General features: G+C 43.3%; 1 protein-coding gene across 6 annotated transcripts in view; it reads left to right on the plus strand.

Annotated features, from left to right (window-relative positions):
* PLCG2 (phospholipase C gamma 2) overlaps nucleotides 1–1,445 on the plus strand; it is a 173,983-nt gene extending 172,538 nt beyond the window's left edge. For all 6 annotated transcript variants that reach the window (XM_072819422.1, XM_072819419.1, XM_072819424.1 and 3 more), the window contains 2 exons: nucleotides 114–298; nucleotides 1,136–1,445. In XM_072819422.1, coding sequence (XP_072675523.1) covers nucleotides 114–298; nucleotides 1,136–1,178 — 228 coding nt within the window. In that variant the 3' untranslated portion in view covers nucleotides 1,179–1,445. The remainder of the gene's footprint in view (nucleotides 1–113; nucleotides 299–1,135) is intronic.
* Nucleotides 1,446–20,969: the final 19,524 nt, after the last annotated feature.

The following is a 20,969-nucleotide window of genomic DNA, read 5'->3' on the forward strand; positions in this document are numbered from 1 at the left end:
GCCCTGTGTTTTGGGGGATAATCCCAGTTGCAAAACTCTCCCGCTCCCCTCACTCACTCTGTGAAGGGACAGAGTCCCACACGGTCCCCTCCTGGTGCTTTTCTCCCCTCCAGGAGAGCGAAGAGGAACTTTATTCCTCCTGTCGCCAGCTGCGAAGGCGGCAGGAAGAGCTCAACAATCAGCTCTTTCTGTACGACACACACCAGAACTTGCGCAACGCCAACCGGGATGCCCTCGTTAAAGAGTTCAATGTCAACGAGAACCAGCTCCAGCTGTACCAGGAGAAGTGCAACCGGAGGTAGGCTGCTCCCCACTCCTGCGTCCCCTGCAAATGCCCAGGTCTCTAGGGACGCCTGCGTGGCTCAGCGGTTGAGCGTCTGCCTTTGGCTCAGGGCGTGATCCAGGATTGAGTCCCGCATCGGGCTCCCTGCATGGAGCCTGTTTCTCCCTCTGCCTGTGTCTCTGCCTCTCTCTCTGTGTCTCTCATGAATAAATAAATAAAATCTTTTTAAAAAATGCCCAGGTCTCGCTCCTGCAGGCAGTAATGTTGGGCCCCCGGGAGCCTGATGTGGGACTTGATCCCCGGACCTGGGGTCGTGCCCTGAGTCAAAGGCAGATGCTCAACCACTGAGCCACCCAGGTGTCCCAAGACCACTACCTTCTAAAGAGCCTGGTCAGGTTCCCCCATCCAGTGGTTCTGGATTGGGGCAGACCTCACCTTCCTCACCCGCAAGGGATGCTTCTGGTTGTACTGCAGAAGTAATGTGGGGTGCCGGGGAGGGGTGGACAGCCACGCCTGCCTAGTGTCCTGCAGTGTGCCAGATAATCCTGCTCAACAGAACTGCCCTGAACCGCCAGAGCAGACTCCAGTGGGAAACCGTGTAGACTCCTTACCCATATGTTCATTTCATCCACACTGCAGCCTGCAGAGCAGCAGTGACCCCAGTGCAATGCCCAGTGAGGAAACAGATTCAGAGAGGTTCCATGTCTTGCCAGGAGGAGCCCACTTGGCCAACCATCAGCCCTCTACCACCCAGCCACGAAGACCCTGCAGAGAGTGGATGAAGTTTATACTATTCGGCACATGGCCCATGTCTGAGCCTAACTCATGATGGTGAAATCTGTTTTGTTGCAGGTTGAGAGAGAAGCGAGTCAGCAACAGCAGGTTTTACTCCTAGAAGCTGGGGTACATGTGTCGGGGTGTCCCACGCGTGTGTGTCTGTGTATAGGAGAAAGTCCTCTCTTCAGACCCTGGATACATGCTCATCCGTGAGGTCATCCTCTCTGCAATACTGGCATCAAGATGACATTTCTGAAGATCTGACTGGCATGAGTTGGGGTTATTTCCTAATTTTTTTCATCTTGGACAATTTCTTAACTTATATTTTCTATAGAGGATCATAAAAACATGTTCCAAACCTCAATAAAAGCAGTGAAAATCTTGATGAGTTAACCCTCCTGTGCTTGACCCGTACAGTGAACAGCATTCCTTTTCCAGCCTCTAAAGACCCAGGTATCTGACTTCCACGGAGGATGAGCCCCATATGTAAGGAACTAATTCATGAGATTCTGAAAAGGATTTTTACCAAAAGGCAAACGATTCCACAATTAAGGCCATCGGATTTCACCAGGGCCCAAAGAGGAGCCCTGCCCCCAGCTGCCCCGTGTGCCAGGCTTTGCTCCATGGGTGCCACCACTGGCCAGCTGGCTGTCTAGACAGACCTGCAGCCTGTGCCTCAAAGGTGGTTGAGGAACGGAATCTCTGTTCAGTAGGACAACTTTCCAGTCGACGATGGAGACTTACTCTGTGACTGGAGTTATTGGGGTGAGGGCCACTTTGATTTAGAAGTCTGTCAGAGAGGCCAGAGACCCACTGGGAAGGCTCAGCCCACTTCTCACCGCCCCCCATCTCTGCCCACTTGTAAGCTGGCCACATGACTGCTGGAGAGGCCCCGTGTCTGCAACTCTCCATAGACCAGAGGTCATTTACCAACTTAAAAAGATGATCACAGTTTAGCCCTCTGGGGTTATCCCATTTTCTGGAGCACTGAGCTAAGCCTTAAGTCTTAGCAAACTACAGAAAAAAACCTACCTCCAGCCATCACCAGAGAGGCAGACCCACCTAGGACAAGATGATACTCGTCTACATCTTGATATTGATAACGATTGAATGCTTCATACAGTGTGATGATTTAATAAGGCTTCTTAAAGGCAAGGATAGTTTGGAGGTGGAGAGTATGACTCAGTAGAGTCACAACTTGGTCAGAGGGAATTGAGAATGGATTTGGGTGTGTGGTGGGGGGTCAGGTAATGGTGAGAAAAAAATACGATCATGTCAGGAGGACCAACTAGCAGTTAACCTGGTGGATTTACTGGTTGGAACTGGATAGTAGACACGCATTCAGCCCTTCCCTAGTTACCCTGGACTTAGCCTGCATGTACTGGGAAGTACATGAAAACCAGCCAGGCTTTGTGTGTGTTCAAAAGACCTTATGCTTGCATTCCACAGAAGTTTTTAAGCACCTCTATACATCAAGTACTGTGCCCGAGGTCAGGGGCACGATGTAAAAAAAAAAAAAAAAAAAAAGTTTTTTTTAGGGGGGAAAAAAAAAAGCCAAGCTTACTGTTCTGGAATTTATCTATCCCCATGCTCCTGAAAGAAATGTATTTTACTTTCCTTAAAGCCTGGAGTATAGGTAACAGCAGTCTGATGAGGCGGAGCTGTTATCTTGTGATATTTATTCTTCAAACTGGAGTTGCTATCTTATTTTGCAGTCAGCAACTAAAGTGAAGAATATTCCTGATGGTAGCAAATGTCCAAAGCAACTTTGAATAGAGGTGAGATGCAAAGACACGGAGGGGAGTGCTGCAGGGAAGGAATTTGCAGACTCTCTACTCAGTGCCCCATTCGCCATTGGCCAGGTGGCCACCGGAGCCTAATGATTGCACCCTCAGCCCTACCTCCAGACTTCTTTTGCCTCCATCATGACCTCTACACCATAGAGCTCAGGTGCTGCTGTCATTCCCCCCGTTTTCAGCTCAGGAGTGAGCAAAAGACATAAACCTCCCCACTTCACTTCATTTTAAAGTCAAAGAGCTAAGTAAAGGCCTGGATCCCCTTTCTGCTTAAAATGGACTTTCTGCTAGTGTGTCAAATTAAGACAGTGTGGCATAGAAGGAAAAAAAAAACATCTTTTCAGCTGCTACTATGTGAAATCTCTGCCCAGCCGCACCTATGCAGCAAAAATGCAGGGGGATGGTGGGGGTTATACTATAAATGGTGCTGGGAAGAACTCTTACCCTAAAACTGTCTCCTTCTCCTAAGTGCTACAGTGATTTGAATCCACCATTAGAGAGTATTTGCTTTGGCTCATCCATTCTCTCCTTAATAGAGTAACACATTAACAGAGAAGGTGGTACTAGGATTCTCTCAGGAAAAACAGAGGGAAAGTGAAAGGCACAGGTGATGTTGCTACTCTTCCCATAGTCTGCCCGGATGCCACACAACCTAGATATATCTAGCTGAGATTGTGCTGTAACAGTCATGAAATAAGCACAATTCAGGTCACGCAGAATAGTGATAGGGACATCTTGAGAGATGGCAACAGCATAGCGGATCCAAACCATGGCTGTGTACGTGTTACACTTTTCTCTAGGTATATCATTTAGACTATGTTTTATCCCATGGAAAAATAAAAGGAGGTTAGACACTGGTTAGATCATTGAAGTTTGGGAAATTCAGGTTGTACGAAGTTAAATAATTTCTCTGCTGTGAAGCTTGGATATCCTAATGTGCACGGTTAAGAGAGGTGTAGAATATTACATTTCCCAAATTAGACCTGAGTCATTTGAGCCAAGGGATGTCTATCTCACGGGGCTAGTGTGCAGTGGAACACATTTGAGGGCAGCTGCTCTCTTAAGCAGACAGCCACAGGGGTGCATGGCTGCCTCAGCTGCAAGAGCAAGCAGCTCTTGATCTCGGGGTCATGAGTTTGAGCCCATGTTGGTGTAGAGATTCCAAATTTAAAGGAAGCCAGGCAACAAAATCTAATAATTGACATATTTTGTGACTTAAATAAGATCTAAATTTAAGTCACCAAGGCCAATGATCTTCAGATTGGGCCAGCCTTACCCTGTCTACCACAGCTTTCCAAGGAATATACAGGCTCAAATAATTTTAGGGGATCAATTTTCAGATCCTTACCTTCCTATTTATACTCTTTAAGGTTCATCTGCCTCAGAAAATGCTTTTTTCTCCCCTTACAAAAGAACAAGCTCTTTCCTCATAGTGAGTTTTAAACTATAGAGCGTGACTCAAGGTATAAAATTTAAAATACAAGTGCTTGGGAAGTGAAAGCCTCTTCAGGTACAAATCAGGTACAAATCCTGCCATTCGGGTGGCTCTCAATTCCTTTGATTCCAATAAAGTTGAAGTAACACCCGAGATTTCTCAGCATTTTAGCCTGTAACTTCTGAAGGACTTAGGAGAATTCAGCTATCCTGCTATCACAAAAACTCTGTTACCATCTCCTTATCTAGGCGAACAAAGATCAGCAACACTTTTCATACATAAAATTGCAGAGGGAGAATAGGATGGATACCGTGGCCATTCTAACAAGGGTAACATGTATCTACAGAGACATGAAATAACACGAAGACATGAAGTGGGGGGAAAGCTTTCTTCAACACACTGAGTGATACATTGCCAATGAAATTTTAGTATGTTTAATTATTAAAATTTGCACTATATTAGCTTATTGATCAAATGCAATCCAGAAGTTTCAAATACATAAAGCCTAATGATTTATTGGCTATTATAGAAATGTGATAAAATATGCAAACAAACAATATAAAAGCCGAACATCAATAGGCTAAAATTTTGAAGGAAAGTAGAGTAAAAACACACATTCAAGGAGTAAAACAAAAAAGGGTGGTATTTCCTATCATCAAAAATTGCCTTATTCCTGTAATTTTTGAATAGGTGATAGTGTCTATCAGCTATTGTATTTAGCACCTCTAGGCTCGACTTAAAGAGGAATGTAACCATTTTATTTAAAGATGCATTATCTCCAACATGCTGGCAACTTGAATTCTTCCCAACTATTTACGATGAAAAATTTTAGATATCAGTTTAAAAATGTGCAGGGGAATACTCAGATTTTCAAAATTCACCAAAGAGGTCTCGGAACGTTAAATTTTAAGGTGGCTGATGTACGGCTGCTAAGTGATGAGTTGCACTTGGATCTGAGAAGGATGGCTAAAAGAGGCCTCAGCCCTTTTAGCAAATTTAAAATGAATAAAGTTAGTTTTCATGGCACCTACGTGGCTCAGTCAGTTTAGCATCCAACTCATCTCAGTTCAGGTCTTAATCTCGGGGTTGTGAGTTCAAGCCCCACATTGGGCACCATGCTGGGTATGAAGTGTACTTAAAAAAATTAAGTTAACTTTCAACTTGGGTGGCTGCTAACTTTTTTGGAGACCACCCTAAAAAGCCATACTCTGGCCAATGGAAAGTTAATAAAGTAGTTTAAGAAATATGCAGGATGACAAAATTGGCACTTGAAAAACACTCTGTGATTTCTCTCAGGTTTTGTCCTTTCTGAAATATTTTCTTCTTGAAGAACCAGATTCTGCAATAATCTTGTCTCTCAGAAATTTCTACATTTCTTATTTTTCAGTAGACTTTAAAAAGCTGCATTTGTAAACCTGTGTTTCATTATTAAAGCTTAATTTATTTTTTATATAAACTGTGTGCTTGTACACAGAAAATCATGTGAATGAGTCACACAAATATTGACTACTGTTAATGTAAAAATTAAATGGCTGTATCACATTTTTAAAAAATAAAGATTTGGTCTAAATACAGCAATCTGCCCCGAATTATTGTGTCATTGTTGTTTTTTTTCTTTTTTTTTTGCTCCCATATAAAACAATAAATACTTCAGCTGTGAGAAAGGTACAGTTACAATTCTTTTCTTACAATGTGTGTTTTGGGCGCCTGGGTGGCTCAGTCAGTTAAGAGAGCAACTCTTGATTTCAACTCAGGTCATGATCTCAGGGGTCCTGAGATCAAACATTGGATTGGGCTCTATGCTGGGCATGGAGCCTGCCTAAGATTCTCTCTATCCACTTTGCACCCCTCCACCCCTGCTTGCACGCTGTAAAAAATAACAGTAGTAAATTGTCAGGGGTTTTTAAAAGATTTTATTCATTTATTCATGAGAGATACAGAGAGGCAGAGACACAGAGGGAGAAGCAGTCTCCCTGCGGAGAGCCCGATGGGGGACTCGATCCCAGGACCCTGGGATCATGACCTGAGCCGAAGGTAGACTCTCAACCACTGAGCCACCCAGGTGCTCCTAAAATGTGTTTTTCTATCGCCTTACACTTTTCTTCTAGGTTACTGATCTATCTTCCTTTCAAGAAAAAGTCACTCAATTTAAAAACCGGACTTCAGGGAAACCTGGGTGGCTCAGCGGTTGAGCGTCTGCCTTTGGCTCAAGGCATGATCCCTGTCCCAAGATCAAGTCCCTGGGAGAAGCCTGCCTCTCCCTCTATGTCTCTGCCTCTCTCTGTCTGTCATGAATAAATAAATAAATTCTTAAAAAAAAACAACAACAACCTGAGTTTACACGATGAATACGTGACTCTCTTCAGTTTGTCAATCTTTGGAAGATTATTTGGTGCTAGAGGGGCAATGAGGTTATTATACGCACTTTTATTTCTCAACTAAGTGATAGGACATGCTAGAATTATCAGTCGTTGTATTTTCTTGCCAACAGTGCCTGGTGAACCGGAAGCCACGTTGTGTATCCTAGGACTGTCCCACCCCTAACCCTCAGCCACTGATTGGATTAGTCACTAGCGACCAAAACAGCCTATGACAAACCCCATTATTTAGAAGATAAACAAGGAGTAGCAAAAAGCAAAGGCAAAGAATATTAGAACTGCTAGCCTATCTTTTTTAATGGATAAAGTTAGAACTCTCTAAAGATACAAAATGAACACGTGTCAAAAAATTTAACTCATTAACAAGGGAACCAGTAAAATGTTGCAACTGGGTCAAAGAATAATTCAAAGAACAATACATAACATACACTATCAGATTTCCAGATCATCTGATTCTACACTTATCATTGTAAATCAAGATGATTCTTGTCCCCAGATATGCAAATTATGTCCAGGAGAGAGTCAAGTGTTGATTGCCGGGCTATCAACTACTTTGCCAGTTTTGTATCTATTAAGTGAGCTTTTATCAGTATCACCAATGGACATGAAATCTAACCCCCACCTTACACCACACACAAAAGCCTAGTCCAGTTAAGATTATGGATCAAAAATAGAAGATAAAACAGTAACATTTCTAGAAGGTATTTACTACCGTGGAGTAGAGAAAAGCTCCTTTAACAAACAGCAGAAGTACCACCCCTCAAGGAAGACTGCTAAATTAGACTCCACTAAAGTCCACCACCGGTGTTTATCGAGAGATGCAATCAGAAGAGCAAAAAGGCAAGCTGCAGGGTGGGAGAAGGTATTAGCAATAACATATCTGACAAAGAGCTTTGGTCAAAATAGGGCTCCCTCCTTCCAAATCAATAGGCAAGAGACAATTCATTCAAAAAAGGGCAAGTTTCATGAATAAGCAACTTACGAGAGGATATCCAAATGGCTGATAAGTGTATGAAAAGATGCTCACTCATTATTCGTAAGAGGAAGGTAAGTTAAATCCACAATAAAATTCTGCTACACAATTTTTAGGAAAAAATTTAAAGCCTAATAATACTACCAACTGTTGGCAAGAATGCAGAGCAGCTGGCACATTGCTTGTTGTATAAATTGTATAAAATTATAAAGATATCTGACATTCTCTACTGAGTTAACCATATGTATACCCTATGACCCAGCAGTTCCACTCCTAAATATATACCTAACTGAAATGCATGCACATTGCACACCACAAGGCACGTACCAGAGTCCGCAGTACTGCTATTCACAACGATCAAACACAGAAGAGTCTTCTTGTCCATCTACTGCAGAACTGGTAAACTGAATGTGTTTACACAATGGAGCAGATACAGTGATGACAAATGACTGAGCTATGACAACACATAACAACATGGATGGATCTCACAAGCTGAGTGAAAAGCTAAAAACACATGGATGTAGCGAAGGAAAAAATGGAATTAATTGGTAGAAGGACATAGAGGAAAATGTAGGAAATCTGTAAGATGGGATAGTATGGAGGGTGAATCAGTGTGGCAGAGCACGGATGCATCACACTGACACATTTACACACTATTTGAGGAGCGCAACACGCAGAGCAATGCACATCCAGTGATACCATATATTACACACATTCTAAAGACCAGACACAAACCGCATGCTATACTGCTTGTAGCAGGCATATAGATGGGCAGGTAAAAGCATAAAAACGGATTGAAAAGAGCATCTAAAAGTCAACGATGGAGTCAGGGGGAAGGCAAAGGTGATGTGACAGAGATAGGGACAGTTTAGCTCAGTCGTAGACATTATTTCTCTTTGAAACACTGAAAGTCTTGCTCTGCTTGGCACAAGGTAACAGTGGGCTTGCTCTGCCACAACTGGATCCAGGCATATCCCATCTTTCTGGCCCATGGGGGAACACTTACACAGAAGAATAGTAATAATGAAAAATAAATGAGGGAGAGGGCCTGGGGAGGGTGAGGGGAGAAGAGGAGTCAGAAGAGAGACCAACGGAGATGAAGACCAAAAGAACTAGTACAAAATGTTAGCAGCTAATATTTCTGGGGAGTGAGAAAATGCCATTATAGGAGAAAGGAAATTTTCAACTTTTAACATTTGTGAGTCCTGCTCCTGGGGTCAGGCAAGCTATACTTTAATATTTACCTGGGTCCAAATGATTCAGCAAAACCTCAAAGTATGGGCTCTATTTCTGCCATGAGCACATGTTAAAAAATAATAACCGAAAAGGAGCATTCCAAATATAAACACACACACACCCGACCCCTCCCTGGCAACTTTCTGGAATGTCCTTCCTCATGATGATTTGTAACTCTTTATGTAAAACAAAACAAGGGACATCTGGTGGCTCAGTTGGTTAACCATCTGTCTTCTGCTCAGAGCATGATCCTGAGGTCCTGAGATTGAGCCCCACATCCGGCTCCCTGCTCAGCAGAGAGCCTGCTACTCCCTCTCCCTCTGCTGCTCACCCTGTTGTGCTCTGTCAAATAAATAAAATCTTAAAAAAAACAAAACATATATAACTTTCCATCAAAAGAAAGTTCCATCCCTAGTGCACTCTCTTCTTTGTGAAGATGTGTACCCCAGGCAGTTGTCCTAACTTGGGTTCAAATAAAACTCTTCCCTGCTCTTTAAAATTTTTAAAGGAGCATCTGGGTGTCTCAGTCGGGAGAGCCTCCCACTCTCAGTTTGGGCTCAGGGCGTGATCTCAGGGTGGGTCCTGGGATGGAGCCCTGTGTCGTCGTGTACTTGGTGCTCAGCACACAGTCTGCTTGGGATTCTCTCTCCCTCTCCTCCTGCCTGCCTCCCCGCCCCCTATACACATGCACTCTAGCTCTCTTTCTAAAATAAATATTCAAAAAATTTTTTTAGGTTTGTTCATTTTGCATCTATTTTTCTCATTTTTCCCCTAAGATTTTATTTATTTACTATGAGAGATACACAGAGAGAGGCAGAGACATAGGCAGAGGGAGAAGCAGACTCCCTGGGGGGAGCCAGATGTGGGACTCAATCCCAGGATCCCAGGATCATAACCTGAGCCAAAGGCAGCTGCTCAACCACTGAGCCACCCAGGAGCACCTCTCTTTTTTTTTTTTTCAATTTTATTTTCAAAAAAAGGAAAGAAAAGTAAAGTTATATAAAAAAGATGTACCAGGAAAATTCTAATAAAAACACAGCTGGAGTAGCTTAATAGCAGATGCATTGCAATGCAAGGCATTTAATCGTAACATTTTACATCAGTCACAAGAACATTGCCCCAACAAACTGCAATAGACACAAACTCTGATGCTTCTCACAGCCTATAGCTCTGAAAAACATAAAGCAGATGATTGGAGGAGAAAAGCAAGTTTACAATTGTAGTTAGGGACAAAGAGTCCTCTCTTAGAAAATTAGAACTTCAAGTGACAAAGTAAGAACAAAGGGAATCTGGATAATATAAGTCACAAGTTTGATCAAGAGCACACGCATGTTCCTACAAACACTACAAACACACCTGAACTCTGCACGTGGAGGGTACAGCTTTTGTTTAAGCATATTTACAAATATCGACCAAGCCATGGGGGGAGGAGTGAGAGAACTACAGCTGACCCTTGAACATCTGGAGTTTGAACCACAGGGGTCCATTTGTATTTGGATTTCCTTAAGGGTTCACAACAAAAGCCACAAGGCATTTATTTACAACTGCCCACTCCGAGTTTTCAGACCTGATAATGGAAGGTATGCCTGCTGTGCCCTGAGTACCCAAGAGGTGGTCAGCAGGGACAACCTGGGGCAGGACAGGGCTGCAGGTGGCCCCAAGTGGAGTGCCCAGGTCTGTGAGCAAGAAACAGAACTGAAGGGAGGATTTTCATAGAATCTTATAAGCTGATTTCAAAAGTCACATGAATAATGTATATAATAGCCTGGCAATTTTGAAAAGAAATCAAAAGGGGGACCTATGTCTTAGCAAATACAGAAGACCTTATAAATCCATAATAACTGAAACTATGTTATCTCCACAGTAAAAGATCCGAATAGATCAACTTGAGGGAGGGGTGAGAGGGACCCAGGAGGAGGGGGAGATGAGAGGAGGGGAGAGAAGAGTAGAGGAAGGGCAGAGAGTTTAGTAGGATGAGTAATCCAATTATGTTGAGAGACTTGGTCATTTAGAAAACCCCAAGTTACAGATTTACTACACACCATAAAACTAAATACCAGATAAAAGTGGGGGTGGGTGGGTGGTAAAAACCAGAACTTTAAAATTACCAAAAAAAAAAAAAAAAAAAAACTCGGGTTTTATTTTCCCCCTTTGGAATGGGACTTTTGCAAACATCAAAAGAAAAAACCACCAAAAAGATGGATGAGCATCTAAATTAGAAGTACTGCATAACTAAAAAGACAACGAGAACAAAATTAAAAGGCAAGTGTTCAAGAACCTACCCAAGTCTCATCTGGTAAAATCTATCACCCAGAATACATCCTACAAATCCATACAACAATGAGCAACCTGACAGAGGAGTGGGAAAAACTAGGACCATGTAACTCACCTGCAAAACCCAAAGGTCTAATGAGTACCTCACAAAATGCTATCTTTAGTAGCAATCACAGAACTGTAAAATCAAAAAAATAACAATAAACCATGTTTTACTCATCAGGTTGGCAAAAATTCAAAGGTGAGGATATTGTGACAATGGTTTTAGGGAGCTAGCAACTCTGGCTTGTGTGGCCACTTCAGAAAACAAGTGAACTAGGTGGCCAACCACACCGCCCCCCCCTCCCCCCCAGCCACACACACACACCACCTTCCAGTGTTGGTCTAGGCATAGCTATGAGGTCTCCATTCTGGCCAGGGTGTGTAAAAACAAGCCACTGAATAGGCTTTCTGGAAGACTTTTTAAAAGGAACAGAATTTGGCATTCCCTTTGACCTTGTTTATCTTCTCTCTCCTTCTTGCCTATAATGACACTTAGAAGTGCAAGAATCACTCAGCAAGAATCATTAGAATGAAGTGTGGGAAGATGGGGCCTGGTCCCTGAGGTCACCATCCTACACCTGCTGACTTCTGGACTCCTTGCAGGCGTGAGAACCACCCACCCCTGCTTCTTTAAGCTACTCTGAGATAGTTTTTTAAATGAGCAGCTACATGCATATCTGACATGAAAGAATCTATTAGAATTTCAGTTCCACTTCTGGGTGTCTACCGTCGAGACTCATTTGGAGATGTGTACGAGAGCCTTCACAGCCGTGCAGTTTGATGAAGTGGCAAAGTGCAAAGCTGAATAAGCACCGCCAAGGCAATGGCTCCATCCACAGAGGGTATGCACACCATGGCATACCATGGGGCTCCTAACTAAGAAGGATTACGTAGATCTACTTCACTTAGGGTCCTAGAGACCACCCATTCCATGCCGCCATGGTATCAAAAAGCATCACACGTTGAAGTCAGCGGTGCCGCAAAACAAAGGCAAGCTGACCTGCTGTGGCTTCTCCCTAGGAGCCTGGTTCAGCCCAATGTGTGTGTCCAGGGTGGGGGCAGGAAGGCAATCGGGCATTAGACCTCCCAACTCCCAGACCTCACCCTAGGAGTCACACTGGGGACTTTGATGGGGAGGTGGGAGAGTTGGATGGAGCACAACCACAGATAGGGAGTAAGGTTCTCACAAGCGCCTAGAACAAGAGCTCTTTGCACGTCTGGGGAGCGTCAGGCCTCTTACGTTTCCCAAGTTTGAGATCTAGTGGAATCACTGGAATAACCACCATGCTATTGAGAAGGACAATGCATCTTTTGAAGCTACTGTTGACTCTACTACCAATGCAATGATGGCCAATTATAGGGAGAATTACCTATACTCAGGGAGTACAGATGGCTCTTTAGGTTCTGAGAAAATGAAGAGTAAAACATTTATGATGCATTTCACAAATACTTTCGGAATCGTGTTGCTTTATTTACTGAACTATCAAGTTCCATTTGAATTCACTGAAATGTTTTCCTTGTTGCTTGCCTCCTACAGTATTCTGCAAAATAGTTTATTTTACTGCATTCACAAGGTTGATATGGAATTCTTTCAAGTGTATCATTGTGCTGCATAATTTGTACCAATATTTACTGAAATATTTATTTTTCTACATGCACAATGGCTACTGGCAGAGCAATTTATTCAGATGAGGTATAGCTTGCTACATGACTTTACCAAGTTTTACCGAGATTTGCTTTATTTTGCCTGTACTGCAGAAAACTTCCTCCAAATATATTTTGCATTGTGGCTTGCTTTCTTAGTTCCCAGTACTCAATGAAATACAGTGCCAGAGTTTGCTTGTACACTCCCACACGTCAAATTACCTTCTCTTCCACCAGTAAATGTGTTTCGCAGCTAGCTACATCAAAGAATCACGGACAGACACATATACATAAAATTTCCTCTAACCAGGGAATTTTATACCGATATTTCAGGATTGGTAGAATGTTGCTGCATGCTCAGAATTTAGGATTTCCTACTAGATTCCACTGTACATGTACAAAATGATTTTTTGCCCTTAAAACCCACTCAATAATAGCTTCTAGTACATATATTATGGAAAAATATTTATTTCTTTATAAAATGTTCACACCTTTTGTATAGGGTGACCACTTGATTTATTATATGAAATGGGACACATTCATAAATGAAAGGGGGCACTATTAAAAATTAGGATGAGACTACAAGAATATAAATGGAACTGTCCTGGCCAAACTGCAACAGGTAGTCACCACATTATATACTGGCACACTGCCCTATGTCAGCAAATAAGGAATATATACGAATAATCAGTACATCATCATGATGCACTTTTTTGAGAAAGGGAGAGAGAGAGAGCACAAGCCTGTTGGCAGCGGGGAGGGAAAGGAAGAGAGAATCCCTTGCTGAGTGCAGAGCCCAATGAGGGGCTCGATTCTACAACTCCCAGATCATGACCTTAGCCGAAACCAAGAGTCACACTTAACCGACTGTACCACCCAGGACCCCGATGTGGGACTCGATTCCGGGACCCAGGACCATCTCTGAGCCAAAGGAAGACGCTCAACCACTGAGCCACCCAGGCGTCCCTGTATAGTTACTTTTAAAACTCGAAAGGGGTATTCTGAGTATATAGAATTAAGAGCTTGACTGATATTCCATTTTGAGTTGGTTTTTCAGCCTGCATAGTTTAGAACAAAGACACACAATTGTGATTGTTTAAATACAACAAAATGTAAAGCAGACAGGCACCGATTACCGCTTTTTCTCTGACCTAATGTAATCTGCTCTCCTACTTAAAAAAAAAAGTCTCCAGAACTTTACTTTCAAGCTCAAAACATCACTGAACTGAGGTATTTATTGAAACCACAGTAAACAAACTGGCACCTATTATAAGGCAATGAATCAATGAAACATTTCTACCTTCTCTGAGTATTCAGTATTCACATTCCAGTCTTGTATCGCTAATTGCTTAGTGAGAATTCCACTCAAGTGCCTCAAACTCAGCTAGGAGTTTGCATCTATTTCTGTACCTCACTGGCTCCCCCTCCAACATCCTTCCACCTTCCCCAGCTATTAGTTAAGAGAATCTATGTGCATGGTGCTTTGCTGGCTACAAAGGGGCCTCCACGCCGCTTCCGGACACAAGCTCCCCTGCGAGAGGAGTAGGAAAGGCCTTATCTCCACCTTATAGAGGAGTGGCGGATTGGTTCTAAATCACGTTGAAAATAAAAGGTGGATCCCACCCAAGGCAGTGCAAGTAAATGCCTTGAACAGCCACCACCAAATCCTTATTTTCCACTTGGGCCAAAGGTCTCAGGTCTTCCCAGGGCATATAGAAACCTTCCCTCTGAAGGGCTTTGAAAAAGGTTCACGTTTCTGTTAAATTCTGGAGAATTTAATCATTGAAGGGGAGCTTTTGCATTTTCATTACTTTGGCAGGTTTTTATTAGGCTCACGCTCCATAGGTACCCAGAATGGTGTAAAAGACTGCAGAGGAGGCAAATGTCAGTCAGCAGAGGGTGATCCTTGGGCTCTGCTCCCAAGATAGGATTTAAAAAGCTACTTGGGGAGAGGAGATTAGCACGTGTTCAGCACGACCAATGCCAGTTTATGATTAGGAGCAAAAACAAATCAACTATTCTTAGACGATGTTCTATGGGTTATTAAGGCTCTAATGTGCCATACTCCTTAACTGACCTACATACACATACACATGCCAGCCCCACTATGCGTGCATTTATATGGTAAAATGCTTTGCCTGTTGATAGAACTTACTGTGAGTTTGTGCAGCACAAGTCATGATGTACAGGTATGTGTTTTTTTGCAACAAATAAAATAGCATTTTAATTGCAAATAGTGGTTGGGTGACATATGGCCTTGAATACATGCCCATGCTAAAACAATAAAAAACGTTGCAGGCATGGCAGGCAAGAGTTTGGTGTCTGGGTTCGAGTGAACATGGCTCAAATCCCAGCTTTGCCACTTCCTAAATGAAGGACCTTGGGCAAGTTGTTCCATCTCTCTAAACCTCCATTTCCTCACATGGAACCTAGAGGTAATAAATGTATCTACTTTTAAAAATCATTGAGAGAACTAAATGAACTTAAGAAATACAGGCAGTTTTACACATAGTGAACGGTCAACAAATAGGAGCAATTAACTGTTAAGAATGATTGTCTTTGGGGGCACTTAGTTGGTTAAGCATCTGCCTTTGGCTCAGGTCATGATTCCAGGGTCCTGGGATCGAGTCCTGCATCAGGCTCCCTGCCTAGCAGGGAGGCTCCCACTCCTCTTGCTTGTGCTCATGCTCTTCCTCTCTGTCAAACAAATAAATAAAATCTTAAAAAGAAAAAAAGACCGTCTTTGAGTAACTTAATTAATGAGGGTGGCAGGTAATATCCATCATTATCCCAGTGTTGAACACACCTAGAAGCAAAATCCCTATAGAAGTTACTTGACCACAACTCAGTGGTGGTGTTATAATTGTCCCAACAACACAGCAAATAATTCCTCCTCAAAGCTGGGCAGCACTTCAAACCTCTATTAGCTACTCAGGACACTAGCACGTAGGGGATGCTTATGGGTGCACCACGACTCCTTCTCATAACAAAAATTTAAAATATGTACTGGCAAGACAGTATTTTACTTTTAGATCTGTAGCAAGGCTCCATGGAACACTGGAGGAAAAGACATCTAGAATATTCACTGGGATTAAAATCCTACATATTAGTAATGAAGAATTTTTTAATTGCTTGCATGCTTCAACCAGCTCTGTTAAAAAAATAAGCATTGCAAATTACAGCCACTAAACCCCTTGTTGGCTGAAAGACACTCACCCGGGTCACTTTGCTATGTGTAATTTCTTTGTTGTGAGTTAGGTTTCGCCCCAGCCATAATTATTTGATTCAGAAACAAAGCTATCTTTCCTGGTGCACCGAGTTCTAAAATAGAGGGTTAACATCTTAGGAATTTGCACAGCTCAGAAATGCCATGGTCTAGTTGACTCCATCTCTGCTTATATTTTCTTTTTCTTTCTTTCTTTCTTTCTTTCTTTCTTTCTTTCTTTCTTTCTTTCTTTCGTCTCTTTTTCTTTCAGATTCAATTTATTTATTTGAGTGAGAGAGAGAGAAAGAGGGTGAGCAAGAGAGAGCATGAGTGGGGTGGAGGGGCAGAGGGAGAGGGAGAAGCAGGCTTCCCTCTGAGCAGGGAGCCTGACATGGGGCTCGATCTCAGGACCCCAGGGTCATGACCTGAGCTGAAGGCAGACTCTTAACTGAGCCACCCAGGCACCCCTAGATTTTCAATAGCAAATGGCTATTTTGTGCTAAAAGATTAGGTAACTTGGCCCAACTGCATGGATTGCGGAACCAGCCCTTTGGCCAAAAGCAGCCAGTTCCAGGTAGGCTGGACACAGCACAGAGGTGTGGCGTGCTTGTCAGGCAACCAAGAACTGCACCTGCAGAAAGGGAGAAGGTGGGAGGTCACCTGAATCTCAAGTCATTTTGTGAGTCCCATCTCCCCCTTTATTCCTTCAGCACAGGTGTGCTGAGCACCTCATGTCACAAAGCGGTACAAGGGGAAGAGCAAGGAGAGTTCAGGGCCTCTCACTTTGCATCTTGCAAAGGGAGCACGTGGCTAGAATCTGGCAGCATTTCTCACCTCCTCGTTGGAAGGCAAGAAAAACCTGGAGTGCACATTCCCAACCCACGCAACCCTTCTGAATCAGAACTGCCAAGGGAAGAGTTTGGAGTCTGCATACAATTTTTATTGTAGTAAAGTATATGCATAACACAGAGTTCAGAAATTGTTGGTTTCTGGTCATTTTCCCCCTAGTTTACTGGTTGCTTTGGTGAAACAACTAACCCTTAAAGCTTCTCTTTCTGCTATTCTGCTTCATATCACCTCTCTGTATTTTCTTTTTTAAAAAATAAAAATGGTATATATTTAAGGTGTACAGTATAAGGATTTTATATACATACGAGAAATGAGCTGATTACTAGACTCAAGCTAATTATCTCCCATAGTTGCTTTTGTGATGAGAGCACCTGAAATAAATCTAGAGCTCTAATATACTCCATGGTGGCTGCAGTTAACAATCCTATACTGAATACTGGCATCTGTATTTTTAACTTGGGCCTCCTGTGTTATTTTTGGGGAGGGCTGGGAGCCACAGGTTTACAGGAAGGGGTAAAGGGGACGACAGAATTATCATCTCAGGTGAGGTCACTTGGCTGACAAATACATTCAGTCAATCAACAAACACTTATTGGGCAGGTGAAAGGACCACTTGGTGTTCTTTGGATTAAAAAAAAAATGACAAAACAGACATTGTCCCTGCCCTCGTAGGATACCAAAACTCTGGGGAACAAATCCTATTGTCAAACAATTTTCTTACAAACGAAGAGTTTGAACTAGGTTGCTGAAAGTTGACCAGCCAAGACACTCGGGATTCTATAAAAGGGTATTAGTCCGACTCTGGAGGAAGAACGCCAGCAAGTGTTTGGTTTCCCCAGGGGGCTGAAAGCACACTCCCCTCGGCCCCCACAACCCTCAATGCAGAAGGCACAAAGGTGAGTGGAGAGCAAGTGACCTTCTGATTGGCCAGGTCATGCACAAGAAGGTCATTCTCCAAGGCTAGCAAACGGACAATTTTAATAAGACACGAATTGTGGGTGTTGCTGCCAAGACCAACTGACCTGGGGACCACCAACCCCAGGTGCACAACTGAGTGGGAGCAGGAAATAGAATGATGCTCTCTAGTTCCTCTACCCTGTCCATAAGGAGATAGAATTTGGAAAATAATACAAGATAGGAGGTGCCCCAAAAATTTCAGTAAAACAATCTACAGCGAAACAATACTGGCTTCCTTATAATCGCCATGTTAGGTGATTTAGAAAAACAAAACCGATTGTTCCCCCCAAGGTCTACTCTGTAGCCATGAGAAATACTGTAGCCTGGATAATTTGGTGCCAGAATTAGTCATCTGGCCCCCAGGAAACTGCTGTTTGTCACATGGCACCCTCTAACACCCATGTTTAGAACAGCACTAAGGAGGGGCACCTGGGTGGCTCAGAGATTGAGCATCTGCCTTTAGCTCTGGTCATGATCCCGGGGTCCTGGGATCGAGTCCTCCTTCCAGGGAGCTTGCTTCTCCCTCTCCCTCTGCCTGTGTATCTGCCTCTCTCTTTGTGTCTTTCATGAATAAAAAAATCTTTAAAAAAGAGAGAACAGCACTAAGGAGATCAAGTTTTTCCACAGAACTGAAAAGGCTCCTCTTCCTTTTTTTGCAGATGTAGACAGTTTTGCATTATCTTTGGTTTCACTGTAAGGCTCTTTGTCACATGGTATGATCCTCCAACACGCTTACCCAATAATCGCCCACCTATTCCTTGGAAGCGGTGGTCGAGGTGGCAGGGCTGGGTGGTGTGTGCCCCGGTGTCTAGAAGCACCCCTGTGTGCACAAATATAAACATGGTTTCATAGCTTTATGCAGGTTTGGGGATTCAATCCAAGGTTGAGGGAAGGGAAGGGCAGCTGGGGACCCTAGAAGTAATGGGATTTGGGCAACCCTGGGTGGCTCAGTGGTTTAGCGCTGCCTTCAGCCCAGGGTGTGATCCTGGAGACCCGGGATTGAGTCCCACGTCGGGCTCCCTGCATGGAGCCTGCTTCTCCCTCTGCCTGTGTCTCTGCCTCTCTCTGCATGTCTCTCATGAATAAATAAATAAAATTTTTTTAAAAATCTGAAATTCCATTTATTTTTTTTAAAGATTTATTTATGAGAGACACAGACTGAGAGAAAAGCAGAGACATAGGCAGAGGGCGAAGCAGGCTCCTCATAGGGAGCCTGATGCAGGACTCAATCCTGGATCCCAGGATCACGACCTGAGCTGAAGGCAGGCGCCCAACCACTGAGCCACCCAGGCGTTCCTCAAGTTCCATTAAAAAAAAAAGAAGTAGGGCAGCCCCGGTGGCTCAGTGGTTTAGCGCCGCCTACAGCCCAGGGCGTGATCCTGGAGACCCGGAATCGAGCTCCCTGCATGGAGCCTGCTTCTCCCTCTGCCTGTGTCTCTGCCTCTCTCTCTCCCTTTGTCTCTAATAAATAAATAAAATCTTTAAAAATAAATAAAATACAAATTAAAAAAAGAAGTAATGGAATTCCTTAACTGTGGTATCTCCTGACTTGAGTCAAGAAAATAGACTTGACTTCTTTAAAGTGGTTAGTTTAAAAAAATAAAATAAAATAAAAAAGTGGTTAGTTTTCAGCCAAGATGTGGAGGGAACTCAAAAAACTTTCCACTCTGCCCACATTCCTCACCCTCCCCTGAACTTCTTACAGCATATCATAGCTCCACCACATCACACGCAGCATGACCTTGCTTATTTACTGGAGCCCATCTAGTCTTGACTTAGTTAATACACAATGCTAGTAGGTTGGCTATTTTTCTCAGTCAACAGATTAAAGACACTAATGTATGCATCAGAAAGGAGTGTTCATCCTCAGAAAGAAAAATAATGTTCATTAACAAACACTCAACTCCTGTTTTGTGTGAGGCATTAGGGATACAGGAGCTTACGGCCATTAGACAAATAATTGTGCAAACTCATCCAGTTGTAAAGGCTTAAAAAGAGAAGCAGGTGCTAAGAATTTGTAGCAGGAGGATCTCACCTAAACTGATGGGATCATGGAAGGCTTCTGGAAGAAAAGAATTGAAGCTGAGACGTGAAATGAACATTAGTCCTCGGGAACCTCTGGTGGCTCAGCAGTTTAGCGCTGCCTTCGGCCCAGGGCGTGATCCTGGAGTCCTGGGATCAAGTCCCACATCGGGCTCCCTGCATGGAGCCTGCTTCTCTCTCTGCCTCTCTCGCTGTGTCTTTCATGAATGAATAAATATAACCTTAAAAAAAAATTAGTCCTCAAGGTGGGGAGGGTTGTGAGAAGCTTGGAAGCCAGGAACCAGCAAGAAGTTGGTGCAGTTTGGGCAGAGGAGTATGCCATGATCTTGAAGCAGTAGACAGGGGCCAAATCAGACAAGGCCTACCTTGAACTCACAGTAAGGATTTTCAGCCTACACCTGAGGACAGTGTTGAGCAGGGAAGTGACATGCATTTGCATCTTTATAGCATCACTTTGCCTGGCACGTGGAGAATGGATTGAAGGAAGTCAATCGGAGAAGGACAAACATTATATGTTCTCATTCATTTGGGGAATATAAATAATAGTGAAAGGGAATATAAGGGAAGGGAGGAGAAATGTGTGGGAAATATCAGAAAGGGAGACAGAACATAAAGACTCCTAACTCTGGGAAACGAACTAGGGGTGGTGGAAGGGGAGGAGGGCAGGGGGTGGGGGTGAGTGGGTGACAGGCACTGAGGGGGGCACTTGATGGGATGAGCACTGGGTGTTATTCTGTATGTTGGTAAATTAAACACCAATAAAAAATAAATTTATTATTAAAAAAAAGGAAGGCAGGAGGGGTTGAAGGAAGGCAGGAGGGGATGAAGGTGGAAGAGAGAAGAGGATATCATTGGAGTCTAGGAGAGAGAGGGGACACCTGTTCATTGGACAACTTTGAGGCATGAGGAGAAGTTGAAATCAATGAGCTTCAAGGGGGGGTTGAGTGTGTCAAGGGGATGCAGGGATCAAAGATTATTCCGGATTTCTGGCATAAGAAATTCAATGGGTACTGGTGACATTTTACTGAAGAAAAAAACCCTGTAAGAATTTGGAGGGATTGTGAATTCCATGATGGA

This window comes from Canis lupus, chromosome 3 (genome assembly GCF_048164855.1).
Source record: "Canis lupus baileyi chromosome 3, mCanLup2.hap1, whole genome shotgun sequence".
In the NCBI taxonomy this organism is placed as follows: Eukaryota; Metazoa; Chordata; class Mammalia; order Carnivora; family Canidae; genus Canis; species Canis lupus.